We start from the raw sequence: 25,393 nt of genomic DNA, 5'->3' as shown, positions 1-25,393 counted from the left end.
AATTTTATCTATTGCTGACTTTTACAGTTTATAATTTTAAGTCTGAGGGATGACCACGCATTAAAAATCTATATGCACTTATTTTTTTAATTCACTTCTTTAATTCTTCTTCTTTTTTGAAAATTTTGCTCATTTTTAATAATTATTTCATAATTACAATAATGACTGTAAAGTTTAATAAAGAACAAGACTTGGTAATGTTTTCATCATTTTAAGGTTTCCTTTAACATTAAACACACAACAGTCTAGTTTAATATTATTTGTTTATATCATCAATATGAATGCAGTTTCTCTGCATGTTACTCTATAAAAATTTTTTTTATAGTAGTTAAGATTTCCCCAGTCTGAAAAGACCATAATTATGTACATAATTATACCAAACCAATGTTAATTTAATCTCAGATAAACACTGACAACCAGCTGAGTTGATCTCATGTATTGTGCTGCCCATTCAATACTCACCAAAGGCTGAGTCACATCTGTACATGTTTATAAACCATCTGGGCTTATCAGGCTTCAGTGGATTGGTCAGTGGTACAGGAAGTGAGTGGTAGAAGTTGCAGTTTGAAAACATTAGAGCGGTTAAGCAAATTACTGACTCTGAACTAAATTGTCAGTATAATACTTAAGCAAAATGAGGACTAAACTGTAGTGAAAAAATGTCTTGCAGGGAGTACTGTGTCAAAAACAATTTGTATTTAATACACATAATGTGGAAATGAACAATAAGTTTGTTGCAAAAGAGGTTCAAATTGGCTCAGGTTTAACTGTGATTTGGTCTCACCAAATTCCTGTGTTTTTGGAATACTGCAGAACAGCATAAAAGGTTTGTATTTTTACTCCTTCATTCCTCTATTATATAGATTATTAACTGATATAATTGTAATTGTATTTGTGTACTGTCCCAGTGGGAAATGTAAAAGGATGATGAAAAGTAGACGGGCATCTGAAGGAAAAACAACACAGTTTGAAACTAAAATAAAATACACAAATTTCTTTAAAATATATAGTAAGTACTTAAATTAACATTTCGTTTTCAGATTATGTCATAGGATTAACATTTCATTTTCAGATTATGTCATAGGATTAGGGAGAAAGGTTGCTGGTGGCATAACAAATTTTCCCTTCTCGGACCTCAAAAGCCACATCACAAATTGAAGAATTTGTTTGCAAGAAAGCACAGTGTTGAAAAAAACATGTTGTGAACAAATGAACTTTTTTATATTTGCTCTGTGTGCGCGCCCGGATGATGAGCACAAAGCGGTTCTTGACAAAGGAAAGCTGGATTTGTTGATAGGTAAATCACAATTTTACTATACAAGTTATTGTATTATTAGTTTGAAATTGTTAAGTTCAAAATAAAGATTAATTCGAATTATACGATTAGTGATCCTCAGGGCTTGGCCTGTCAATAACAGGGTGTCTCAGTACCTTGCCGCACTAAGATCCAAACCTGCCCCCTTTGACCCCCAGTCATGTTTTTAATTGGTTCTGATCACATTATTTTACAGAATATTCAATGAATTTTCAATAAACTAATTTTATTTTAACAGTGAAACTAGTTTTATCAATTAAAAAAAATATTTTTATGCCCCCCTTCAAAGAAGAGGGGGTATATTGCTTTGCTCATGTCGGTCTGTCTGTCGGTCGGTCGGTAGGTCGGTCCGTCCGTTCACCAGGTGGTTGTCAGACGATAACTCAAGAACACTTGGGCCTAGGATCATGAAACTTCATAGGTACATTGATCATGACTTGCAGATGACCCCTATTGATTTTGAGGTCACTAGGTCAAAGGTCACGGTGACCCGAAATAGTAAAATGGTTTCCAGATAATAACGCATACGCCTAGGATCATGAAACTTCATAGGTACATTGATCATGACTCGCAGATGACCCCTATTGATTTTGAGGTCACTAGGTCAAAGGTCAAGGTCACAGTGACCCGAAATAGTAAAATGGTTTCCGGATGATAACTCAAGAACGCATACGCCTAGGATCATGAAACTTCATGGGTAGATTGATCATGACTCGCAGATGACCCCTATTGATTTTGAGGTCACTAGGTCAAAGGTCACTGCGACCCGAAATAGTAAAATGATTTTCGGATGATAATTCAAGAACGCATATGCCTAGGATCATGAAACTTTATAGGTAGATTGATCATGACTCGCAGATGACCCCTATTGATTTTCAGGTCACTAGGTCAAAGGTCAAGGTCACGGTGACCCAAAATAGTTAAATGATTTTCGGATGATAACTCAAGAACGCATATGCCTAGGATCATGAAACTTCATAGGTAGATTGATCATGACTCGCAGATGACCCCTATTGATTTTGAGGTCACAAGGTCAAGGTCACGCTGACCCGAAATAGTAAAATGATTTTTGGATGGTAACTCAAGAACGCTTTTGCCTAGGACCATGACACTTCATAGTACGGTACATTGATCGTGACTTGCAGATGACCCCTATTGATTTTCAGGTCACTAGGTCAAAGGTCAAGGTCACAGTGACAAAAGTCGTATTCACACAATGGCTGCCAGTACAACGGACAGCCCATATGGGGGGCATGCATGTTTTACAAACAGCCCTTGTTAAAATGAAAATACATGTTATATTAAATAATATGCGCGTATATTGCACATGTTATTTGAAAATATTCCACAGGGATAAATATCCAAGCACGTTCAAAAGTTCACTTAGTTGCCAAATTTGGACCCTGTCTTTTTCAAATCCTAGATGGGGCCCTGGATTAAATAAAAAGTTTGAAAAAGCAATTAATTCTACATAAGTTGTTAACAGTATTTGCAATAGGTGAACTGTAGTTGTACTTAATATCAAATTGCATTTCAGATTATGACATAGGATGGGGGAGAATCGTTGACCTGAACAATACTGTGATAGAGAGGAATTCCTACTCAAGAAAGCAGTTTAAAAAACACAGTCAATATGAAAGTGTGAACTTTTTTATTTTGGCCGTGTATAAGAACAGTTAGTTTTTTAAAAAGTGCATGTCTATCAAATTATTTTTTATGTATATATATTGAATATTTTTGTTGTTTGTCTTTAAAAGCTACATTGTATCTTAAAAGTATCATCAAAATGCGGAACGAAAATGCATACATTTTCCGCATAAGTTCCACATTTTTTGTGTCTGCGGAAAAAATGCGGGGATTTTCAGCATTTGTTCCGCATTTGCAGAAGTATAAAATGGTGATCCATGTTTTTTAAAATGTATTATCTTAAAATAAATATAAAGATACTATGTTAAATGTATCTTGTCATAATTTTGACTAGTTTTAACTAAACTGAGCACAAAGTGCTCATGGTGAGCTTTTGCGATCGCCTTTTATTTTTTCAAATTGCCTGTCCTTATATGGGTATATTTACAATATGCATGTAATCCGATTTCCGCCCGGTATCTAAATTACGCCCGTAATCTAAGTTACGCCCGTAATTTTAACATTCCGCCTGTAATCTGAATTCCGCCCATAAACTGCTTTCCGCCCGTAATTTAAAATTCTGTCCCACCTCATTTACATATTTCGCCCCTGTTTTCCGCCCGGATTACGCCCGGGACTGCCCGGAATCCGCCCCTCTTCTTAAAATCATATATAGAAAAATACGCCTGGAAATATTTTTTACGCCCGGAATTTAGTTTGCGATTCCGTGCCGATTCCGGGCGGAACATTTCGTACAGGTTATGCAGTGCTCTTGTTTAGGAATGATATAAATATGTAAATGTGTAAACATTTATTTTTGTTCCGATAGGTTATGTCTGGATGTGGTGCAAAAACTACAGCAAAACAGTGCCAGATGACACCTCCTTCAACAAGGCAGTGACACTCCAAATAGACTACTCCAGGAAATAAATGAAATCATCTTGTTTAAATTGAGACTAATAATAGAAGGTGTTAGATTGTTTAATTTTTACCCTGTCATAATGTGATCAATTCAACAACAACAAAATTATCAGTACTGTCAGTATATTTCATTGGGTACATTTTATTGTTTATATTTTATAATCCCATAAAAAAATGTTATTTATTGATGGTCTGTTTATTTTGCTTTTTCTTCCTGCATACATTTTTTTATACAGAAAATTTTCTGTACAGAATTTAATATTAAACAGATTTTATTCTGCACAAAATTCTATTCTCACATTTTGGTTCTCCCCAGCTTTAATTCTGCCAGATTTTTTTCTGCCTCTAACAAATTATGCTTAATTTAAATGATTTGTAAAATCTGCACAGAATTCGTTCTTTGTTTATATTGGAAAAATCTATAAATAGAAATCTGGTTCAACTCATTTAAAATGGACACCAAATATTTTCTGCACATTTTCTATACAGATTTTGTGTAATTTATTCTGCACATGATCTGGTTGCAGTCTGCCCAAACATTTTCGTACAGGTTATGTTTAAATACATGTATCTTTTAACAATTTATGTATAGAACATAATTTAGTTTACATGTATATGATCAATCATGCTATGACCTAGTATTTATTGATGACCACTTGCATGCATTTTGTTTGTATAAATATATTCATCATACATGTGTACTTATGGATTGTAATGTCTAATGTATCTTGAATAAACCAAACCAAACCATAATTCAAACCAATTACCATGGCTTTGAGGTGCAATTATCCCCAAGGAAATGTGTTAAGTTGAATGTTTCTCTTAAATACACTTTCATCACTTAATTTAAATACTTAAAGCTGCTTAAAGTTCACATCAAATATTTATAAATGTGCTTAAAAATAATTTCTAAATATATATAATTCAAGAAAACATTAATATTATAATCCACATGATATTTCTTTTACAAAATGTCTCGACTGGTTCAAGCTTATATTCAACACTTGTACCTTGGAAAACCCCCATTTATAATCAATTAAATATAAACTCAAGGCTAGCAAAGAATCACAAATTGTGAATTAACCATAACTAGAAAAGGCGCAGCAGAGGCCGACGCATATCTCTACGCCGCATGTTTGACCCAGGGGCGCCCCAGGGGCCATGCAGTATCAATTAGAAGTGAATCGGTGTAGAAATGAAGAAATTATAGTAAAAGGCAATTTTGGGTGGGTGTGGCCTATGTGGGCGGGGTACCCCAGGGTTGGTAATGGGGCCATGCCTCGTTGAAATTGACCGTATCGTCATACGAGAAGTTCACTATCAATTAGAAGTGAATCGGTGTAGAAGTGAAGAAGTTATAGAAAAAGGCAATTTTGGGTGGGTGTGGCCTAATTGTGGGCGGAGCACCCCAGGGTGGGTAATGGGGCCATGCATAGTTGACATTGACCGTATTTTCATAAAAGGAGTTCAGTAGGCTATTGTCAAGCACAATGGTCCCCTACCGGTGAAACTCCACCATTGTCAGAATTATTAATTTTTATTTGTTGCCATAGCAACCAGAATTTTTGACGTAGGAACAAAATGAAATGACGTTCATAATCTACATATTGCCATCTATCCATGTTTCAAGTTTCATGAAAAAATATGAAGAACTTTGTAAGTTATCGCAGGATCCAGCAAAGTGTGACAGACTGACTGACTGACTGACGGACACACACAGCGCAAACCATGAGTCCCTTCCGTTTCACCGGTAGGGGACAATAAAACGTGAATCGGTGTAGAAATTAAGAAATTATAGTAAAAGGCAATTTTGGGTGGGTGTGGCCTATGTGGGTGGGACGCCCCAGGGTTGGTTATTGGGCCATGCATAGTTAAGATTGACCGTATTGTCATAAGAAAGGTTCAGTATCAATTTGAAGTGAATCCGTGTAGAAATGAAGAAATTATAGTAAAAGGCAATTTTGGGTGGGCGTGGTCTATGTGGATGGGGCGCCGCAGGGTTGGTAATGGGGCCATGCATAATTGAGATTGCCCGTGTTGTCATAAGAGATGTTCAGTATCAGTTTGAAGTTAATCGGTGTAGAAATGAAGAAGTTAATGTAAAATAACATAAAACAAGAGATGTGTTTGTCAGAAACACAATGCCCCCTCTTGCGCTGCTTTGAAATAAAATTTCAATATGTGGCAGGTTTAGAAAATATCTCCCTTTTAAAGCTTATAACTCCCCTTTGATTGTATTTTTTGACTATTGACCTTGAAGAATGACCTTGACTTTGACCTTTCACAACTCCAAAAGTGCAGCTTCATGAGATACACATGCATGCCAAATATCAAGTTGCTATCTTAAATATTGCAAAAGTTATGGCCAATGTTAAAGTTTTCGGACGGACGCACATTCTGACAGACAGACGGACTGACGGACAGTTCAACTGCTATATGCCACCCTACTGGGGGCATAAAAATGAGCGAAAATCTCTGACCCTGCCCCACCCCAACCCCCATAACTTTTGACCCAGGGGTCCGACCAAATTTCCAAATAGTGCAGGGTCGCACATATGTTCATAGCTACCATGTGTGTAAGTTTCAAGGTTCTAGTGCTTATAGTGTAGGAGGAGGTAGTGGCCAGGAGGGACGGACTGAAGACGGAGATTACCACAATATCCCCACTTTTTCTCCAAAAAGTGTGGGGATAATAATACCTAGATAGTTAATCAACTAATCTTTATTTTCAGATTAAAATTTTAAATCCAGGCAGTAGTAGATTTAAATCCAATCTGAGGACAGTTTGTGCATGGTTTTTCAACACTCCAAGAGTTGATTCAGATCTGGTTTGAAGTATTTACATGGCACTCTGCCCAGTGATTAATATATATACACATTGCAAGATATATTTTCTTCCCCGCCATTGCTTTTAATATACAATATTTTAAATAAAACAATGCTGCCATACCAGTGTAGCATTCAGCCTGTTTTCATATCAGCCATTGCCGATCATCTTTATAAAGTTCCGGTATGTTCCTAACATTAAGGAATATTTTTCTATAAGATATTGGAATGATTATATTAATAATGTGAAATGAATGCATAGTACATAACTGTGCTGTTTGAATGTTTATAATATAAGTGTGCTCTTTCATACATTGTTCTTGTCTTTAAATTTTAAAGGCAACCATGTTCTGAAGAGGTAATGGAAGTATTGAATTGTCAATACAAGATATTATTATCTATTTCACAATATAATTAAATTTATATTAAAATGTATAGGAAATAAATAAACAATAATTCAACACGTGTTTTATTGGGAAGTTGAAAACATGCATATGAGACACAAAAACCTTGAGTGAAAGCACAACCTGCCACACAATAATGAAGGTTCATTAATTCACACCATTTTAACAATAGCTGTATCTTTTAGAGCTCTATCTTTCCCACTGATAATGCAGCTATTTAATCAGCTTGTCCATTATTCTAGTTTACAGTGGTCATCACTTCCATTAGGATCTCCCTAATGCATTCAAAGCACAACATAGCACTTGATTCCAGCAGTTCAAACAAACCCAAGGTACTCTTAAGTATACTTAAATGTACCCCAGGTACTTAAAATATTCTAACATGTACCCGGCCAATGTAGACTGTACCAGAGTTTTATTCCCCCCCCCAAGATTGGTTGTAAAACGCACTATGGAAATGAAATTCTCTTTGATCAAAACCTGCTTCAACATTCTTTTTTGATTAATATACAGGCCTTTTTACAGAATATTAATATAAGTATGAACGTTTCAGTATATTTTCTGTACCCAGGGTACATGTAAGTAGTACCTGAGCAAACAATTACCAATGGAGCCATATTGTGTGATGGTTACAGATGATGGAAAAGATATATATTTATTACAATTTTTTTCATGATTGTCACATATATGTCACAGGAACTTAAAATACTAAAATAATGACCTATGAGATTTATAAAATGTAGTTTTATTGTGTTATTGTTATTTTTGTTTATGATGATGATAATGAGGAGGATGAGAATAATATATGAGAAGGAGGAGGTGGATCACTAAGGAGGACAACAAAAACACACATAATAGAGTACTAAGAGCAAATAAATATAGAGCAATATAAGACTAAACATGAGATGTCTCCATAGGATGACAAATGCCCCAGAAAAACGCTTTGATAGTTATGTAAGACAGCTAAATAACAGAACCAATTTTCGTAACCTTAATGCCGACCCTTACTTCAAGGTCATGGCCACAGGGGTCAAGATGTGTGTGTGTCTGGAAAGGGCTTTGCCATATACACATGCATACCAAATGTGAAGGTTATACTTCAATTTGACCTATTGAACTAGTTTTTGACCTCACATGACCCAATTTCAAACTCGCCCAGATATAATTGGGACAAATCTTGGGACAAAGTGTCATGAAGATAAGACAAAAAAGGTGGCCCACTAGAGTAATAACAATGCAAACTGTTGACGGCGGATGACGCATGACGGAAAACGCACGACAGACAAAAGGTGATCCCAAAAGCTCAACATGAGCACGTTGTGCTCTGGTGAGTTAAAAAGCAAGTTGTTGATATGATAATATGTGCACATCAAACTGAAAAATATTTAAAATTAATAAGTTTATGTTTTTAAAATTCAAATACAATAATTAATTAATAACATTTGATGACCTGGCATGTAACTCTGTTATGATAAAACATCATTTACATGTATATTAAATTTACAACCACAAATGAAGACTAGGTCAGAAAGTTATTTTTCGATCCGATTCATCGAAAATCGATTTGAAATGCTTCAATTCGATTACGATACCAAACCTACCAAATTCGATTCGATTCTTTAACATATATACATATATATACATAGATACGTAAAGCACGCTGTATTCTGACTATTGATACGGGAAGGTGAAGGTTTTATCTTTACCTGTAATTACGACGCGCGCGATTGGTTGCTTATTACTTTAGTCATCCAATCAATAAGTGCGTTACTGTCTACTTTCGGAAAAAGCGTCAAAATGGCTGAACAAGTTGTTGCCGACAAATTGAAATTATCAGATGCGCCTAAGAAGCTAAAATCAAAAGTGTGGCATTATTTTGGACTGGCATGGTAGCCCTACCGATAAAGCAAAGTGCAACCTTTGTTTCACTGATGTGCAGTACGCTAAGTCCGGCTCAACCACTAATCTAATGCAACATGTCAAACGCAAACATAACTTTGATTTAGCAAGACTAAGAGGTCCCACAAGTGCAACTGAAGTCGCGAGCCAGAAAAGTAGTTCTATTTCTGTTGGAATTTTGTTAAGTTTAGAGAATGTGATTTGTCCTACAGGTAACAGGTGATGCTGTCATGGCACAATGGTAGACATGCTTATAGCGGTTTTGGGTAAAAGTATAATAGTGATTATAGTACTACCATTCAACTGATTCCAGATACGTTCTTATGATTTTTTTTATTTATTTTATATTATTGTGTAATCAACACAATCTTCTAGTGAGTTTTTATATAAAAATTCCTAATTTGCTATTCTTTTTTATGTGTTTTATTGAAATCACATTTGAACAGAAATGTTAATTTTGAGGCATAAGAGTAAATATAGAACAAAACTAGGTTTGAAGATGAATCGAATCGAAAAAATCAGTATCGGAGTGTCTGAAATCGAAATCGAATCGAGCTGTTGGTGAATCATTGCAGCTCTACTTATAAAAACACATTTTATGCATGTCATGCGGTGACAGTCAATGCAGATTATTACTCATTTGTTCAGAAATCAACTTTTTTGAAAATATTCCTTGCTGCTGTAACAATACATTTACTCTTACACTGTAAAATATAGTTTTAAAATTGCCTTAAACTAGATATGTATATGGCTAAAAGGATGAATCTACCATGAGTCTTACCTGTATAATCACCTGATATATCCTGGTACAGTCTGCAGACCTGTTTGCCACTCAGTGAGTACTTAAACAGGGCAGTATCAGACCAAATGAACAGGTCTCCCTGGTCATGGGCAATGCCTTCACATCTATGCTGTAACCAAAACTTCCTCCCAGGAAAAAGCTGGCTCTGGCTGACTGTGATAAACTGGACCTCATGTGTGTTATCATCATTCAAAACCACAGCCACATTACTGGGTGTGATCTCACACATGCCCCTTGGTTCAGAATTAACACTACAGTGACTCACCACCCAGTACTGCTGATCAAGCAGTTTGACTGTCTTATTACTGCTGTCTGCAAGTAGGACCTGTCCATTTGGGATCACACAGATGGCTGCTATACAGCAGGTGTCTGAATCACTTGGAATTTTCACATTATGCTCCGACTTTCCCTGGACAGTAAAAACATGGCCTGACTTTCCCAGCATAGTCAATGCCTGCTCACATTTAACTGTGGCTATGAAGTAGAGCTCCTTATTATCCCCTATTTTCTGAATTAAGTCATGGTATCGTGACAATTCATTGTTAAGACGAATGCACTTGTAAAAAGAATCTGTAATAGAACCTTGTATGTTTTTAACTTCATCTTTGATATCAATCAGTTCCTTCACAGTACTACAATCAAATTTTCCCAAGATGGAATTAACACTCTTGCACAAATTGTCTTTAATATATTGTTCATTTTCATCGGACATGCTCACAGTACTATCAGAACATGCATCCACAGTAGTATTTATATTCAGACACAGTTGTTGTATCACAGACCCCTCATGTTCAGTGTATGATCCCTGCAATGTCTGCATACTGGCCTCCTGATTTTTCTGTAAGCTCTTCATGTCTCTAAGAATAGTTTCAAGCTTCATTGAGAGTCCTTGCAGGTCTGTGGACTGTGTGCTGGTCAACCCAGAAATGGGAAACACTTTACTGCACTGGCTGAAAAACACAAATCCCACATGTTATACCATACCGAGGAAGTTTAAGTGGACATCTATGAAGTTTCAAACAAGCATACACAGTAAAATACCATGAACCATGAAGTTTCAATGAAATCAATAATTGCAGTTGAAGCTTACCCCAGTGTTTTTGGGGGGCTTTATTTTGGGGAAGAAAGGGGGCCCAATTCCCAATGCCAAAAAGTAAATATTTTTTCCCAATCACAATTATTTTGAATGATGCAGTTTGATGAAAATAACCAAAATTTGATTAATAAATAGATTATGAGAAGTTAAAATGTTATTCAGTAAATTCACTCTAACAAGAAAGCATCATAAAAGCAAAAATTACAATATCGCAATTTAGTGAAAATGGCACTAATTTTCCCTACACGTCCAGAAGGACCTGTTCCATTATTTCCTCAACAGGGATAAGTTTATTATCTTTTGTTTCCTTCACCAAAAGAAGGTGACTCACATATTTACAGACAAAACCCATCACTTCAAGTTTACTTATGTCTGCTAAGCACTTGTCAGTCTGACCTTCATGTATAGAATTATTTATGAAGGCCAAATCTCCAGCTGTTGTAAGCACAGCATAGCACACTCTCTTCTGATGTCTTGAGTACAATCTTGATGTGAAGGATCTGTCCATTTGGCAGTTGTACTCTTGCTGCAGATGAAATGATGGGTTTTGTTCGGGTTGAGTTTTGAGAGATTCAGAGTAATTCCCTCACATGTCTGATGGAAGTGTCATCTGATACTGGGCGGGTCTTTCCTGCAATATGGCAATTGCTGCATGGTGTCAGTGACCTTATTCTCCTTCCTGTCTACAGCATGTCTAAGGTAAACTGCTTCAAATCCTCTTACTTTATGTTGTCAACCTGTGCAGATAGCTGCTTCCTTGCAAAAAGAGTTGAAAGCAGCTGCTTGCTTACATCTCCTGTGCCGTGGGAGGATTTTATAAAAAATCCATTCAGTTCTTCAAATCCTAAGCATGACCATGCCCAGAGAGGCCCATCTTTCCGAACATAGTGGACAAGATGGCAGCCAATGTTGTGTATGTGGAGTCCACACTTTTGGGGGCAATACAGCCTTTGGAATGATATCTGAAACTTTGCCAAAGTAAGCTCTGCTCGTTCTAGGTCTTCTTCTGTAATAGAATCCCCCAACAGGAGGTATATGCCTTCCCCCAGAAAGCACAGGTTGTCCAGGTATCTGGGTTTTAGATGCCCATGAACACATGGGATACTATAAAATAGCAGCCAGTGTTGCAGCTCTGAAGCTTTCCAGTGGGACAAATTTCCTTCCAGACGACGGGGCAGGCGAGTTAATGTGTCAACTGGCTTCATCACAAGAAGTCTCCTGTCTATTTCCTTGACATGATTGCCCAGGTAAAAGTCTTCTTTAGAATTGGCTTTTGCCATCCACAAAGAAAGAAGTTTCTTGGTGGTTCCAAGCAGAACTCCGTGCATGTAGTCTGGCACACAGGCAATTACCAGATCTAGATAAAGTATGCAAGAGAGCACTGATGCGCTCTTTATGCCTTTTACAGGTGAATTTTTGTTCAAAACCTCCTCAGCATTGGACAAGACAGTGTCAACAGTTCTCGTGGTTGTTAACACTTTTGAAAGGTATTGATTGTTTTTATGTCCCCCAGTCTATACTGGGGGGCATATTGTTTTTGCCCTGTCTGTTTGTTGGTTTGCGTCAAACTTTAACATTTGCCACAACTTTTGCAATATTGAAGATAGCTACTTGATATTTGGTATGCATGTGTATCTCATGAAGCTGCAAATTTTGATTGGTGAAATGTCAAGGTCATCATTCAAGGTCATCGGTCAAATATATGGGTGACATAGTGTTTTACCAACACATCTGTTTTAAAAGATCTTTTGTTCTGAAAAACTGCATTAAGTTACACCTAAAAATTGAAGGCTAAAACTATATTCCAGGTTGAAACTGACACCAGGGACTGCAATGATGGCTTTTCCTGTCACAGCTGTTGTGAGCAGATAAAGCTGTTGAAGACAAGAATCACACAGATGGAGCTGGAGCTTAAGGTACTTCAAACATAAGTGTTTGCATAATATAAATCAAAAGAAAATATTATGTGAACATTTATAACAAGTTATAAAAACTTGTGTGACATGTTTAAAAAAAAACGCCCAGTAAAAATATATATTATCCAATAAATTGCAAGCGAAAAACCCCACCTGTACTTTAAATGACAGTAATTTTAAATTTCAAGCGCTGTGATATCACTTCAGCACCACTTTAGTTTCTAGTTTGCATCGGAATGTTAAAAACAAATTGAAAGACAATTTTGCTATGCTCGCTTTGTACTGTTATTTATCCATTGTTTGTCAGTCTAGAATTCAACATCTTAGACCTTCAAAATAGTTAAATAAGACAGAAATTGGGATTGCTTAAATGGTTGTTTTAACATAATAAAATTGCCAGTTGATTTTTGCATAAGAATTTTGGTTGCCTGAATCCCTGTTGAATGATTTATGCTAGGTAATTTAAGCTCATGAACTATGTAAGCAATTTTTCCTCTGTTTCTTTAAAGCCAAACTAAAACTTAAAAAACTGTGTTTGAACAACTTTTTGGAAATTTTATTAAACACATCTTGTGTATGGTCTATCATGTTAAAACCAAACTTAACACACATAAGTGGTCCATTGTTATCTTGATTGACTTGAATCATTGTCACAATATTATTATATTTACAATTTAACCTCATTTACTAAAACACATGGATAATTTTGTTTTCTTACCTACTTAAAACATGGAATAATGCATTTTTGTTTTTAGATGCAACAGTCAAAACACAACAATGCAAGAAGCTTCAGATCGCCAGTTGTGTGTGCATCAATGCCACAACCTTTCACAACAGCCAGGATAGCAACAGAAACACTGGTGGCGAGCCCTGTCCATAGAAAGAATGACCAAACACTGCAGGTAATGAGACAAATAATTGTTGATCGTAAATAAATAATGATACATATAAATTAATGCAAGTGAGGTTACTGTTAAAACTGGTATGTTGTTTTTGATAGCACACATGGCTGAACTGATAAACTGTAGTTTCATGATGTTTTCTTCTACTTAAACGTTTTGTGTATGTAGAAGTGTTGATTGATATTTATCATGTAAGTACTTTTAGGTAGCAAAGTCATTAAATCTAGTAAATATGGTAATGCTTATTACATTATGAACAGAGCTCTTGTTTTCAATCATTGGGTTAATTGCTTTCGTTAAAGGAAGTTTGGGAGTAATTTACTCCTGGTTTTAGTTACAAAACTTCCAAAATTGCACCAATGGAAGTCTCACAACTACCAATACCAAATGCTTTGAAGTGGAAATTTCAACATATAAGTGCAATTCACTGAAAAACATGTGACAAATATTTTAGAAATGTGATAAAAGTAAATTACAAGCTCTGGAAAATTACAAATTATAAATATTTTGTCAAAACTCCTTTTCTTTTTGGATGCAGTCAATATCATTCAAGCTGGAATCCAGTATGAAACCAGGGAAGTGAAGGCCATTGCACGGGCCATGTGCCGGCTATTCACTCCCCACCAGCTTGTCAACTGCTCAATGAAGGGAGCAACAACTACAACGGGGACACCAAGACCAGGCCTCCTTGATGCTGAGAGAAATGCTATCATTGGTACTTTTTCATTATCATAAAAATATGAAGAACCAGTTATCCGTATTAAAATTCTATACACAACCTACAAATATTTTTCAGATTTCACTTACTGTTTACAGTCGCATAAATGATCATTATTTTACACCATTTGTGAAAAGGGAGAGTTTTTATTATCCAAGTGACAGTGAACAATAGTTCTCTAGTCACTGTCTCCAGGACAATCAGTTTTAAACTCATTTGTGTTGACTTCTTAGGCAAATATTTAACCTTTTTTTCTGGCTGAAGTATTTATTTATTTAAGAACATATTTTTTTGATTTTTTTGGCATGTTTTTAAAATGAATAGTCATTAAGTATATTATATTGTTTCAGATGTCATAGCCAAAACCTTCGACAAGCCTCTGGTGCAAGTTGAGGAAAAAATGAGAGGTTGTTAGAGGCGTCTTTGGGCAATGCACAAGTAGACTGAAGTCTTTGTAAATAAAATGTGCTGTTCAAATGATTATTTATCCCTTGTTTTCACTTTGTTATAAAGATATGCACCTGTTACAACAATATTAACTTATTTTGTGAATTTATTCCATTCAATCTTACTTTTTTCAGTTCTTTATTGGTGTTCAATGTTATGTTATAACACTATTATATTTTATTATAACAATGCCATGTCTTTCAAAAGATTTTTATCATGCTGTGTATATGTATATATGTTACATTTAAAAAGTAAATAAAATTTAATTTATGATTTTTTTGTTCTTACCATAAAAAGTTTTTCCAGTTTTCAAGTCCGTGAAAAGTGGGTTTTACCCTTCTCAAAATAAAATGCACTTTTTAACAAAATACGCTTTAAAAAGTGTATTTTTTCTGCATTTTTACCAAAAAGTGTATTTTTTCTGCACTTTTTTCATAATTAAGTGAACTTAAGTTCATTTTTTCTGTATTTTCATTATCTTTAAGTGTATTTTACTGTACTTTTAGTGTATCTTCTGTAGACAAAGTGCATCTTTTTATGCAATAAGTGCAATTTTTTTATGAAGTGCATTTTTGTGCATATTAGTGTATCTTCTGATTTGCAAAAAAAATATTTTTTTCTGTACAAGTGTAGTTTTAGTGCATCTTCATAAAAAAGAGCAACACTATAGCAACTAACTGAAGTTAAAGGACAGAGATATAGTGTTTAATAGGAGGATTGTACTGAATTCTTTTTTATCTTCACATAATGTTTATGGTCTTATTGTTGCAATTTGTCTGCTCATAAAATATGTGAATCAGTAGAGCAGCTTTTAAAGGGAAAAGTACAACTAAATCAGGCTGTGGGTAACTAATTAAAAATAATGAAAGTGTCAAAAATATTATGTGGGCGTGCCAGAATCAATTATATCTCCACAACATTAAAAATAAGTATTTGAACTATCTTACACTGATATTTAACCCCAATTCAATTAATGTCTACCACATTGACAATTAACATACATTTTAAAAGACAATTTAAATAATTTTTATAATATTATTATTATTTGCTAACACCATTCAGTATGTTATATTGAAATATTAACAATTAAATATAATGTGCTAAGTGTGCTGTGTATTATTCAATATTATTATTATTCAATAAATATCAGATAAGATCAGGATCAGATAAGAGATCCATTAGCATCATAAACACTAATCCCTATCAGTGCTCCATCTAGCCCAAACAAAGGGGTGTTTACAGACTTTTGATTGGTTATGGCACCATCTATTTTAAAACAAACCACTTTTGATTGGTTGGAGCTCAGCAAGTTATTTGGAGCACAGAAAGTTGTTTTTTGTAAACAATGTGTATATCAACAATAAGTTTGTTGCAAAGAAAATTCAAAGTGGGTGGTTAAAGTGATATGGTCTCATAGTTCAACAACTGCCTTTTTTTGGAATACTGAAGAACAGCTGTAACAGGTTTGTATTTTCATTTCTGCATCTCTTTTTAATTTAATTAATTATGATCATTATCATATTTATGTATTGTCACTGGGAAATGTAAATGGATAAGTAAATGTAATGCAATTTTAAGGAAAAAAACACCATTTGAATTATTATGGCTGTATTTTATGGTTATTGTCATCTTAAAATTTATTTATACCTATTTCTTGTCATTAATTCTTTCCCCCATATTTAATAAGAACTTTTATATTTTATATTTGAAGGTTAAACCCCAAGGTGAAATTTATATTGATCGGAAGATCCATTGGACAGAATGTGCATCATCGCCTGCCAAAAAAGGGAGCAAAAGGGGGACTACCTGATGTATGGACATTTATACCAGGTTTTACCCTGCACGAGCAGGCCAACTTGAGGGGAACAGGAGTGGAAAACCGCGCCCTGTAGCTTGTCCTTGACCAAGAAAAGATGGATTTGTTGAGAGGTAAAACTATATAATAAAGGTTATTGCATTTTAAAGACGTCACACTTCCGACCAGTTCACACAGCCAAAGTAGACCACATATATTAGTACATTTATAAACAGTATTTTCTACCAAACGTTATTTCTTTAAATTATTTATGAAAAGCGCTAAGTCACATATGATCACAAGATTAAAATTGCAAAAATAAACAAACAAAAACAACAAGCCAACAAACTTGTTTTGATTTAAATTTATGATATTTATAGCAACTGTTGAACAAGATTACCATAACAGCAATATTTAACACTTACATTATAAAATATCTTTCAGGACCTTATCTCAAATGAGATCATGCATGAGATGCGCCTCACAGACCATGACAGTAGTATTCAGACCTGATCAGCTGGTGAACTGCTCTATAAAGGGTGGTTTATGAATGCATTCTTTGTAAGGAACAGTGTATAACAACAAATATAGTGACAGGGGCTAAGCTGCTAAATATTGTCAGCATGTATGCAGTGATTTTCCATGGAAATTCAAAACAACCTGTATATACTGGCTCTCAGAAGGGCATATTTTAGCGCAATAATGAACAAAAAAGGAAGATCTTAAAAATAAGGTATAGATTTATATAAATTTCATGAATACGGTTCATTTATCATATATTAGGATCCAGAATATGATTGAATTGAATGTGCTGCTTTTGTCCATATTAAAAAGGGATTTGGAATTAATGTAATATATATAAAAATCTAGTAAATGATAGGGAAAACATTTCAGCTTAAGGAGGGGAAAACTTTAATATTTTTGAAGCGGAAACCACCTGTATTTGGCTGTTAATCAGTAACCGGTAATCAGAGGGGAGAAAAATCACTGGTATGAGCTTGATATTTAAAGTTGTTAATTCCAGATAGGCAATAGCCCGTTTGAATCCTCTCTTATGTAGATATGTAACCTTTGTTTTTTTAGGTTTAACATTCTAATAAAGTGTGTACTTATCTATTGAATTGTACTTTTAGTTTTTTATGTATGTGTTTACACAAACCTTTCATTTAAAGAATGAATGCTGGCTTCAAAATGCTAGGATTTTTTAAAAATTTGGTAAATTTTTAAGCATACTAATTTGAAGTGATGAAAAGTACACTTGAGCGAATAATGCGCTTAAAAAATTCACTTCCAACACTTCATAAAGTGTATCATTTGTATGACTGAAAATGCACTCAAGTGTATTAATGCGCTTAAAAATTCACTTTTAATACTGTAAGGTGTATTATTTGTATGACTGGGAATGCACTCAAGTGTATTAATGCGCTTAAAAAAATTCACTTTCAATTTTGTAAGGTGTATTATTTGTATCAGTGGAAATGCACTCAAGTGTATTAATGCGCTTACAAAAATTCACTTTGAAAACTCAATGAAGTGTTTTATTTGTATGTCTGGAAATGCACTCAAGTGTATTAATGCGCTTAAAAAATTCACTTTGAATACTCCATGAAGTGTATTATTTGTATGAGTGTATTAATGTGCATTAAAAAATTTACTTTGACCATGAAGTGTATTATTTGTATGTCTTAAAATACACTCAAGTGTAAAAATGCACTTAAAAATAAACTTAAGCGCACTTATTATCATAATAAGCGCACTTTAGTGTATTATTTCGTGGAAAAAATACACTTATATGTATAAACACACTAGTAAAAAGTGTTTTTTTTTAACAGAATAAAATGCACTTGTTAAGCAAAAAATACGGTGCCAATAACATGCGCATTTAATGTGCATTAAATGTGCATTAAATGCGCATTAAATGCGCATTTAGTGCACTTTTTCGAGAAGGGTACTGAGCATTTAACAGGTTTTAAAGCTAGTTTTAACTGCGTTAAATCAGTGAAAAGCACACATTTAGCTCACTTAACGCTCAAACAAAAACCCACTTTTTACTCGCTTAAGAACTGGAAAAACCGACTTGATATGTAGAAGCGGGTTTTAAAGCCAACTTAAAGAAGGAAAACATACTCACTTTTAACCAACTTAAGTTGGTTTAAGATGGTATAAGACAAAAGCATGTTGGTTTTAAAGCTAGTTTTAACTGTGTTTAATCTGTGAAAAGCACACATTTAGCTCACTTAACACTTGAACAAAACCCCACTTTTTACTAGATCAAGAACAAGATAAACCGATTTAATATGTAGAAGCGGGTTCAAAAGCCAACATAAAGAAGGAAAACACACTCACTTTTAACAATCTTAAGTTTGTGGCTGTAAGCAAAAAGTGTGTTGGCGGTAAGCAAAAAGTGTTTTAAAGACACGCTTTTAGCCCGGTGCCAACACCGCAGGGTTTAGAACAGTTTTAACACGGATTAAAACCGGGTTTTGCCCACTTTTTTAACAAGGGGTGTAAGAAGGCCTCCGTTCCTTTTTTTTGGCGCCAAATCAAAAATGGAAGTTTGACAAAGAGCAGCTGCTGCTGTAGTATTTGCACTAGAGCTTGAACATCAACACCAAGTGTATTCTTACTTATATTTCCCCTGCCCTTTCCTTTTCTTGCCAAATTTGATTATAAACAAATTACCTGTTATTCATACAAAGCCCTCACAACCAAATGACTAAAGCTCTGTTTATATACCACACCCATTCTCCGAAAAATCGTAACTGTTTGTAACTAAATCGCGAGAATCTTAGCGGGCTCGCAACTAGATCGGGTTGAACTCTGGAAAGTCTTGAAAAATTTGTAGCTGATCAATTTGTAGAAAGATCACGTGATCACCAACTTCTTGATTGAGTCATGAATAACCTACGATTCCAATGACGCCCAAGAACGCACTATGACGCTGTTACGAGTTAACTGCGATTAAATTCAGTCTTTGGTGGTCCACGACAAGCTCCAAATGAGTTAGGACCTTCACCGATCAACATATTGGAAATCGGGACAAATCGTGGGGAATCCGGTCGTAGTGGAATAACCCTATTAAGGAAAAGTATGAAGGAATTACGTCAAAACAATACATTTAAATGAAGCTTAACATTTGTAATAGGCTGTATTAGAGGATACTGATGTCTTCATATGGAAGCAGTATGAGATGAGATTTCGAGTCTCATGAAGAAAAGCAAAAAGCCTTTTCCTTACAGATAATTTTATACATAAAAAAACAGGTGAAAACATACATCCTCTTTTAACAAAAACCCCCCATAAAACTGACACCTTTTTGGCAATAAGTCACAAATAACTTACTCAGACACAGTCACCTTCTTTTGCTACACCCCTTTACATGGAAAAAAACATTTTCATACTTTTTGCATAAGTTTTTAGTTCATGATATTTTCATTTGTTGTTAATGTAATATGAATAAAACAGGAGGGCCAAAGGCCCCAGATCGCTCACCTGGGATCTGAAGGAACGGTTTTAAGCAACTTTTGTGATCGGCTAAAACACGGTATTGGTGCTGAAAGTAGTCTCACTTACTCAAAAAAATGAAATTGTAGCTACAGCATTTCCTTGGTGTTATTTTTAAAGCTCAGGGTATCCCCTACTCAAATCAAGTTGAATTTTATTTGATAATGCATTATTTTTTTTATTTAACACATACATGCCATACGTCCCGGATCCTCCGGGACAGTACCCGAAATGCATACCCTGTCCAGCAGTCCCGGAAATTTTTCAAATGTCCCGGATTTCAGTAAAACCTGTATGTTCCTTAACTTAGCATGCAAATCTGTACTTGCCACTGATATTGCGTCATCTCCAAAGCAATGCCTGTCCGATAAGGCAAAAACGCTATGTGTCAAAATCGATCAATTAACGGGGGGTCCTATTATCTTGTCGATTGTCTCGTAATCACAGTCAAACAAAAGGGGTTAATTTGTTTTGAATTGGCTTGCTCAAATTTGATAACTGTGTAGTTTTAACGGATTACGCGATGCACATTCATGAATAAATCCAGTTTTACCCGGATGTTCGGGGTGTCAGATTCATTCACACTCATATTGCGACAAACAACACGCCTTTATGCTCAGCGCATACAATGTAAGTTGTAACAGTTTGACGTCATAGCTTACACCGCGCGCGCCACCCATGACAACGTCTGAATTCATCAACCGTGTTACACGCAGTCCACGTTTTAAGTGTATACAGTGACTGAAAATTAAATCAGCACTGAACTATCTCATGTTTATATACATGTGCTCTTTTCAAACACCCAAAACACGTGGCTTGTATCTAGCAACGGATGTAGAAATGTTTAATTTGTCAATTGTTTAAGCAATTTACGATGTTAATTATAATTTATTCTTCTTGTTTAAATAACGTTTTTTTGTGCATTGATCTTAAATGGATGTTAAATTTGTTTATTCCAGGTAAGTTACATAAGTAATTTAACTAATTGGATATCGCGAAAAAATGCGTACCAAAAATACATGTATGACTTCATATATCGCTATTTGTATACATGTCCCGGAAAATCGGCAAATGTCCCGGAAAATTTAGCTAAATGTCCCGGAATCAGTCTGAAAATTTATGGCATGTATGTCTAACATTTTCATCCTATGGTATACTACAAGTTACAGACACTACACTAGTCATATAACATGCAAGAAAAACATAGCAGAACTTCAAAACTTCAGTTATTTTCATTTTAACATCAACGACAGGTTATAAACTGTTGAAATAAAGCAAAAAACAAAAAGTGATTACTATCTTAACAAAAAAATCAAAGCATTAATGAATCAGGTATCAGACCAAAAGAGAACCAAGCAAGAAACTTTTCTATAACTTTTATAATAGACCCACAAGATAGCTAATTAGGCATTTTTAGTGTCTGAAACCAGGAAGTATATTCAAACAAAATAAATCGAAACAATGGTTTGAAAAAGCATAAGTTTTCATAAAAGGTAGACTTGCATGCTCATAAGTTCGGTTACAGACACTACCAAAATATGATTCCAAAAACAGTTGCAGAATGGCATGAAGCATGAAAAAATGCACTATAAAAGCAAGTTCACATAAAAACAGTGACTTGAACATTATATCATATGGTTTTTGATCTGTAAGAATTTTAGTTAAAACACATTTTTTGTGTACATGATCTGAGTTGGTTACAGACACTACACACGTTTTATATGGGGTAACAATAGCTGTCCAGGAGACGTGTAGCTTGACAATTCTCAGTGCTGAGCACATACAAGTCAAAGAAGACTAATCTGACATTATTAGTTTGGCATCTCATATAAATTGGCACACCTGTATAGAGTTTCAAATTAATATAATCTAGAATTTCATTATGCAGCAATAAGCATTACCAAATAATGTGCAGAAAACTTTCCAAACATTTCAGTGTCAAAAAAAAAATGTAATTTTGCAAGCAGCAAATCAGTGATGTATTTATAACCCTTTGTTACTCTAGCTATCAAGATAATCACAGAGAAGTTTAAGCTTAAAGTAATGTTTGCCCTGAATTTGAATTTGCATTGTCCACTTTCAATAATATCTCTGGATCTTGTGCGCTATAAACAAGATGACATCTATTGATTCCTGTAAACAGTCATCTCTTCCAGGCCAAATTTGCTTAACTTTCAAAATAAATGTATTTCAATCCGATTTCTGTTCCAAAGCAAACACTATCAAAGCGCTGAAGGCACTGAAGATGTTCTCTATTGCATAATTTAACGCGCAATTCATTTTTCAAAATAAATCGCAAGTTTGAAATGAACACACGCCATTCAATTTTATAAACTGTGTGTCATAGAAATAACTCAGACAAAATAAAAACAACATGCTTTTTGGAAGTTCTGAAAGCATAGAAAGTATGATGAAAATGGTAATGAGAACTTAATATAAAGAAAATTTGCAGTCACCATCATATTAAAGGAATATTTTTTCTAATATCAAATGACAGTTATCTCACCAAGAATATAAATTCATAATGAAAGTTCCTCGTACAAAACTTTTGATTTTTGACACCATATACAAATTCAAAATATACAATAATCTTCGTATCTTGTATATGGAGGAAAAAAAGTATATAAACATTGCTGTTTATGCTTAACTTGTTACCCGAGCAGTTCACAGAGTGTCAACAACGCTGACATAAACATAGGTATAGAGCACTAATGCACTTTTAGGCGTGGCTGTTTTACTCAGTTTTCATCTTAGTGACTTTTACATAACGCCAACAGACACGCATGAATATTCTCGAATATTTAATAAGCTGATTCGAGAAACAACCTCTGAATTTTTGCTACATCACTGAGTATGTGCTCAATTCAAAGGATGTAGCACTGTTCAGAGTAAGGAATTCCCGACTACTCTCTGTATGCTCTCAAACGACACAAATTGTGGCCCTGTTACAATTACGCGTTACAATCCATCTCGCAGAATTTCACTTTCGCCTCCAAGATGAGAAAGCAATCATTAGCGAAATAGTATAGTGTCATGATAAGAGAAAATCGTTTAATTATCATACCACAATGTTTGCCGTACTTGGTCAGCACATCTGGAAATCATTCCTTAATGTGTGGATAGGCTGCCATTATTAACAAGTTTGCTATTTTGAATTCAATTTTGTATCAAAAAGCATTGTTCTTAAATGTGGCATTTTCAATTCGCAATGAGATTTGTAATGACCCTCTTCATGCGAAAATGGGTCTTATTCCATATGCGCCCATCATATAAATAGCCCACTCAGCTATCTCTCCTTCTGGTAAGGAGAAACATAACATATTGAGTGATTTTAAAGCGAACAGCATCGCCTATGGCCTGACTGCGCAAAAGCACATGTTGGGTTTAACAAACGCTTGCCGAAACGCATAAGACCCATTTTCGCATGACAGCGCTATTGACGTGTGATTTAAATGTGTTGAAAGAAAACTGCGTTTAAATCAAATATAAACATACGATATATTTCAATAGTGAAGAAAGATACTCATAACAAGGCATACGAGGACACATATGAAGTGCTCTCCTGTAGTATATTTTTTATTTACTCACACTTATGTGTGGTTTGACAATGCTAACACACATTTCATGCGGTGAATATGCAACTTACAAGTGAAAAACACAACACAATAGTTTAACTTTTGTTTAATTGTATTTAGTTATTTAGAAAAGTAAATTGCTAACTTTATTTCAAAGTCAGCGTATACGCCGACTACATTTTTAAAAGATATTTATTGTTATAAATATAATTAATAAAATATATTTAGTTGTTTTCGGTTTTAGCGATTATAAAGCATTTTTGAGAGTGCCTATAGCATGCCTGTATTAATTGATGAACTCATATCCAACTGTCTATGTATTGAGAACTGTGAATATAAACAAGCTAAACCTTCTACTAACCCTTGTCAAATAAAAACGCACTTCTTACCAAAACACACATTTAGCGCACTTAAAAGTGCGTTAATTGTGTGTTTTTTGTTAATATGTGCATTTTCAGTGTTCAAAAGTGCATTTAAGTGCGCTTTTTGTGCGTTTTTACTTTTCAAGTGCGTTATTTTAGTGCAAAAGTGCGTTTTTTGTGTGTTTTCTTCATCTGTAAGTGCGCTTTTGATTGTAGATGTGAGCAAAATGTGTGTTTTTTATCTAAGAAGTGCGTCTTTTAATTAGGAAGTGCGTCTTTTATCTAAGAAGTGTGTTTTAAGGTTTACAGATGTGGGTTTTTTCTCACAAAAGTGCGTTTTTCTATTTCGATGTGAGTCTTTTATTTCATAAGTGCGTTTTTATCATATGATCTGTTTTTAACGGATGTATCTAAAAAGACACATGTTTAACACACTTCTGAAAAAGTGCGTCTTTAACAACCGTTTAGCAAATGTTGTACAGAAATTGAACAAGAAACAAAATTGTTGCAGGCTCTAACAATTTATTTACATCAAATGAATAAACATAGACATATATCTCAGTAACCTGTAATAATATAAGGGGCAGTTTGAATAATTACTGGTTGTCCACATACTTTATCATACAATTTCAATGCATACCCTATTGCTTACGTTTTAATCTCAAACATTTCTAAAAATTTCCACCTAAATCAGACTGTGTGTAACTAATTAAAAATATTGAAAGTGTCAAAAGTATTATGTGGGCTTGATAGTATCAATTATATTTCTTCAACATAAATAAGTATTTGAACTTTCTTATACCATACATGCCATAATTTTTCAGACCAATTCCGGGACATTGAGTTAAATTGTCCGGGACTTTTGCCGATTTTCCGGGACATGTATAAAATGTAGCGATATTTATAGACATATGCATTTTTTGGTACGTTTTTTTTTGTTTCGCATCGTTAATTGCAAAAGTTCGAAAGGGTATCCGAAATACACTTGATCTATTAACGTCAAATTAAACATTACTACTTCCGTTACTAGATACAAGCCACGTGTTTTCAGTGTAAGCGTTCTGAACAAAGATGGTGACGTCACTGCGTTATTGTTATTAAGACCGGTGTGTAACGCGTAGCTGTTGATACGCCTTTATTCATTTATAACATTTATATATAAAAAAATACAACAATACAGTACCGTTAGATCGTCAACTCAAATCAATTCACAATGCATACAACCAATCACATTAAAACAAATACAACAAAACAGTACCGGTAGATCGTCAACTTAAAACCCGGA

At 34.6% G+C, this 25,393-nt stretch overlaps 1 protein-coding gene and 1 long non-coding RNA gene across 2 annotated transcripts in view; one reads left to right on the top strand and one right to left on the bottom strand.

The window, feature by feature from the left end:
- Positions 1–25,393, bottom strand: part of LOC127845421 (uncharacterized) — a 79,326-nt gene that overhangs the window by 33,509 nt on the left and 20,424 nt on the right. The window contains exon 2 of the mRNA XM_052376322.1: positions 9,773–10,743. Coding sequence (XP_052232282.1) covers positions 9,773–10,743 — 971 coding nt within the window. The remainder of the gene's footprint in view (positions 1–9,772; positions 10,744–25,393) is intronic.
- Positions 1,872–2,585, top strand: LOC127845437 (uncharacterized). The gene is made up of 3 exons (XR_008033216.1): positions 1,872–1,931; positions 2,071–2,215; positions 2,503–2,585. It is a non-coding gene; the product is annotated as an uncharacterized LOC127845437 (long non-coding RNA).

The sequence above is a fragment of the Dreissena polymorpha genome, chromosome 9 (genome assembly GCF_020536995.1).
Source record: "Dreissena polymorpha isolate Duluth1 chromosome 9, UMN_Dpol_1.0, whole genome shotgun sequence".
In the NCBI taxonomy this organism is placed as follows: Eukaryota; Metazoa; Mollusca; class Bivalvia; order Myida; family Dreissenidae; genus Dreissena; species Dreissena polymorpha.
This window is presented reverse-complemented; position numbering and strand designations above follow the sequence as displayed.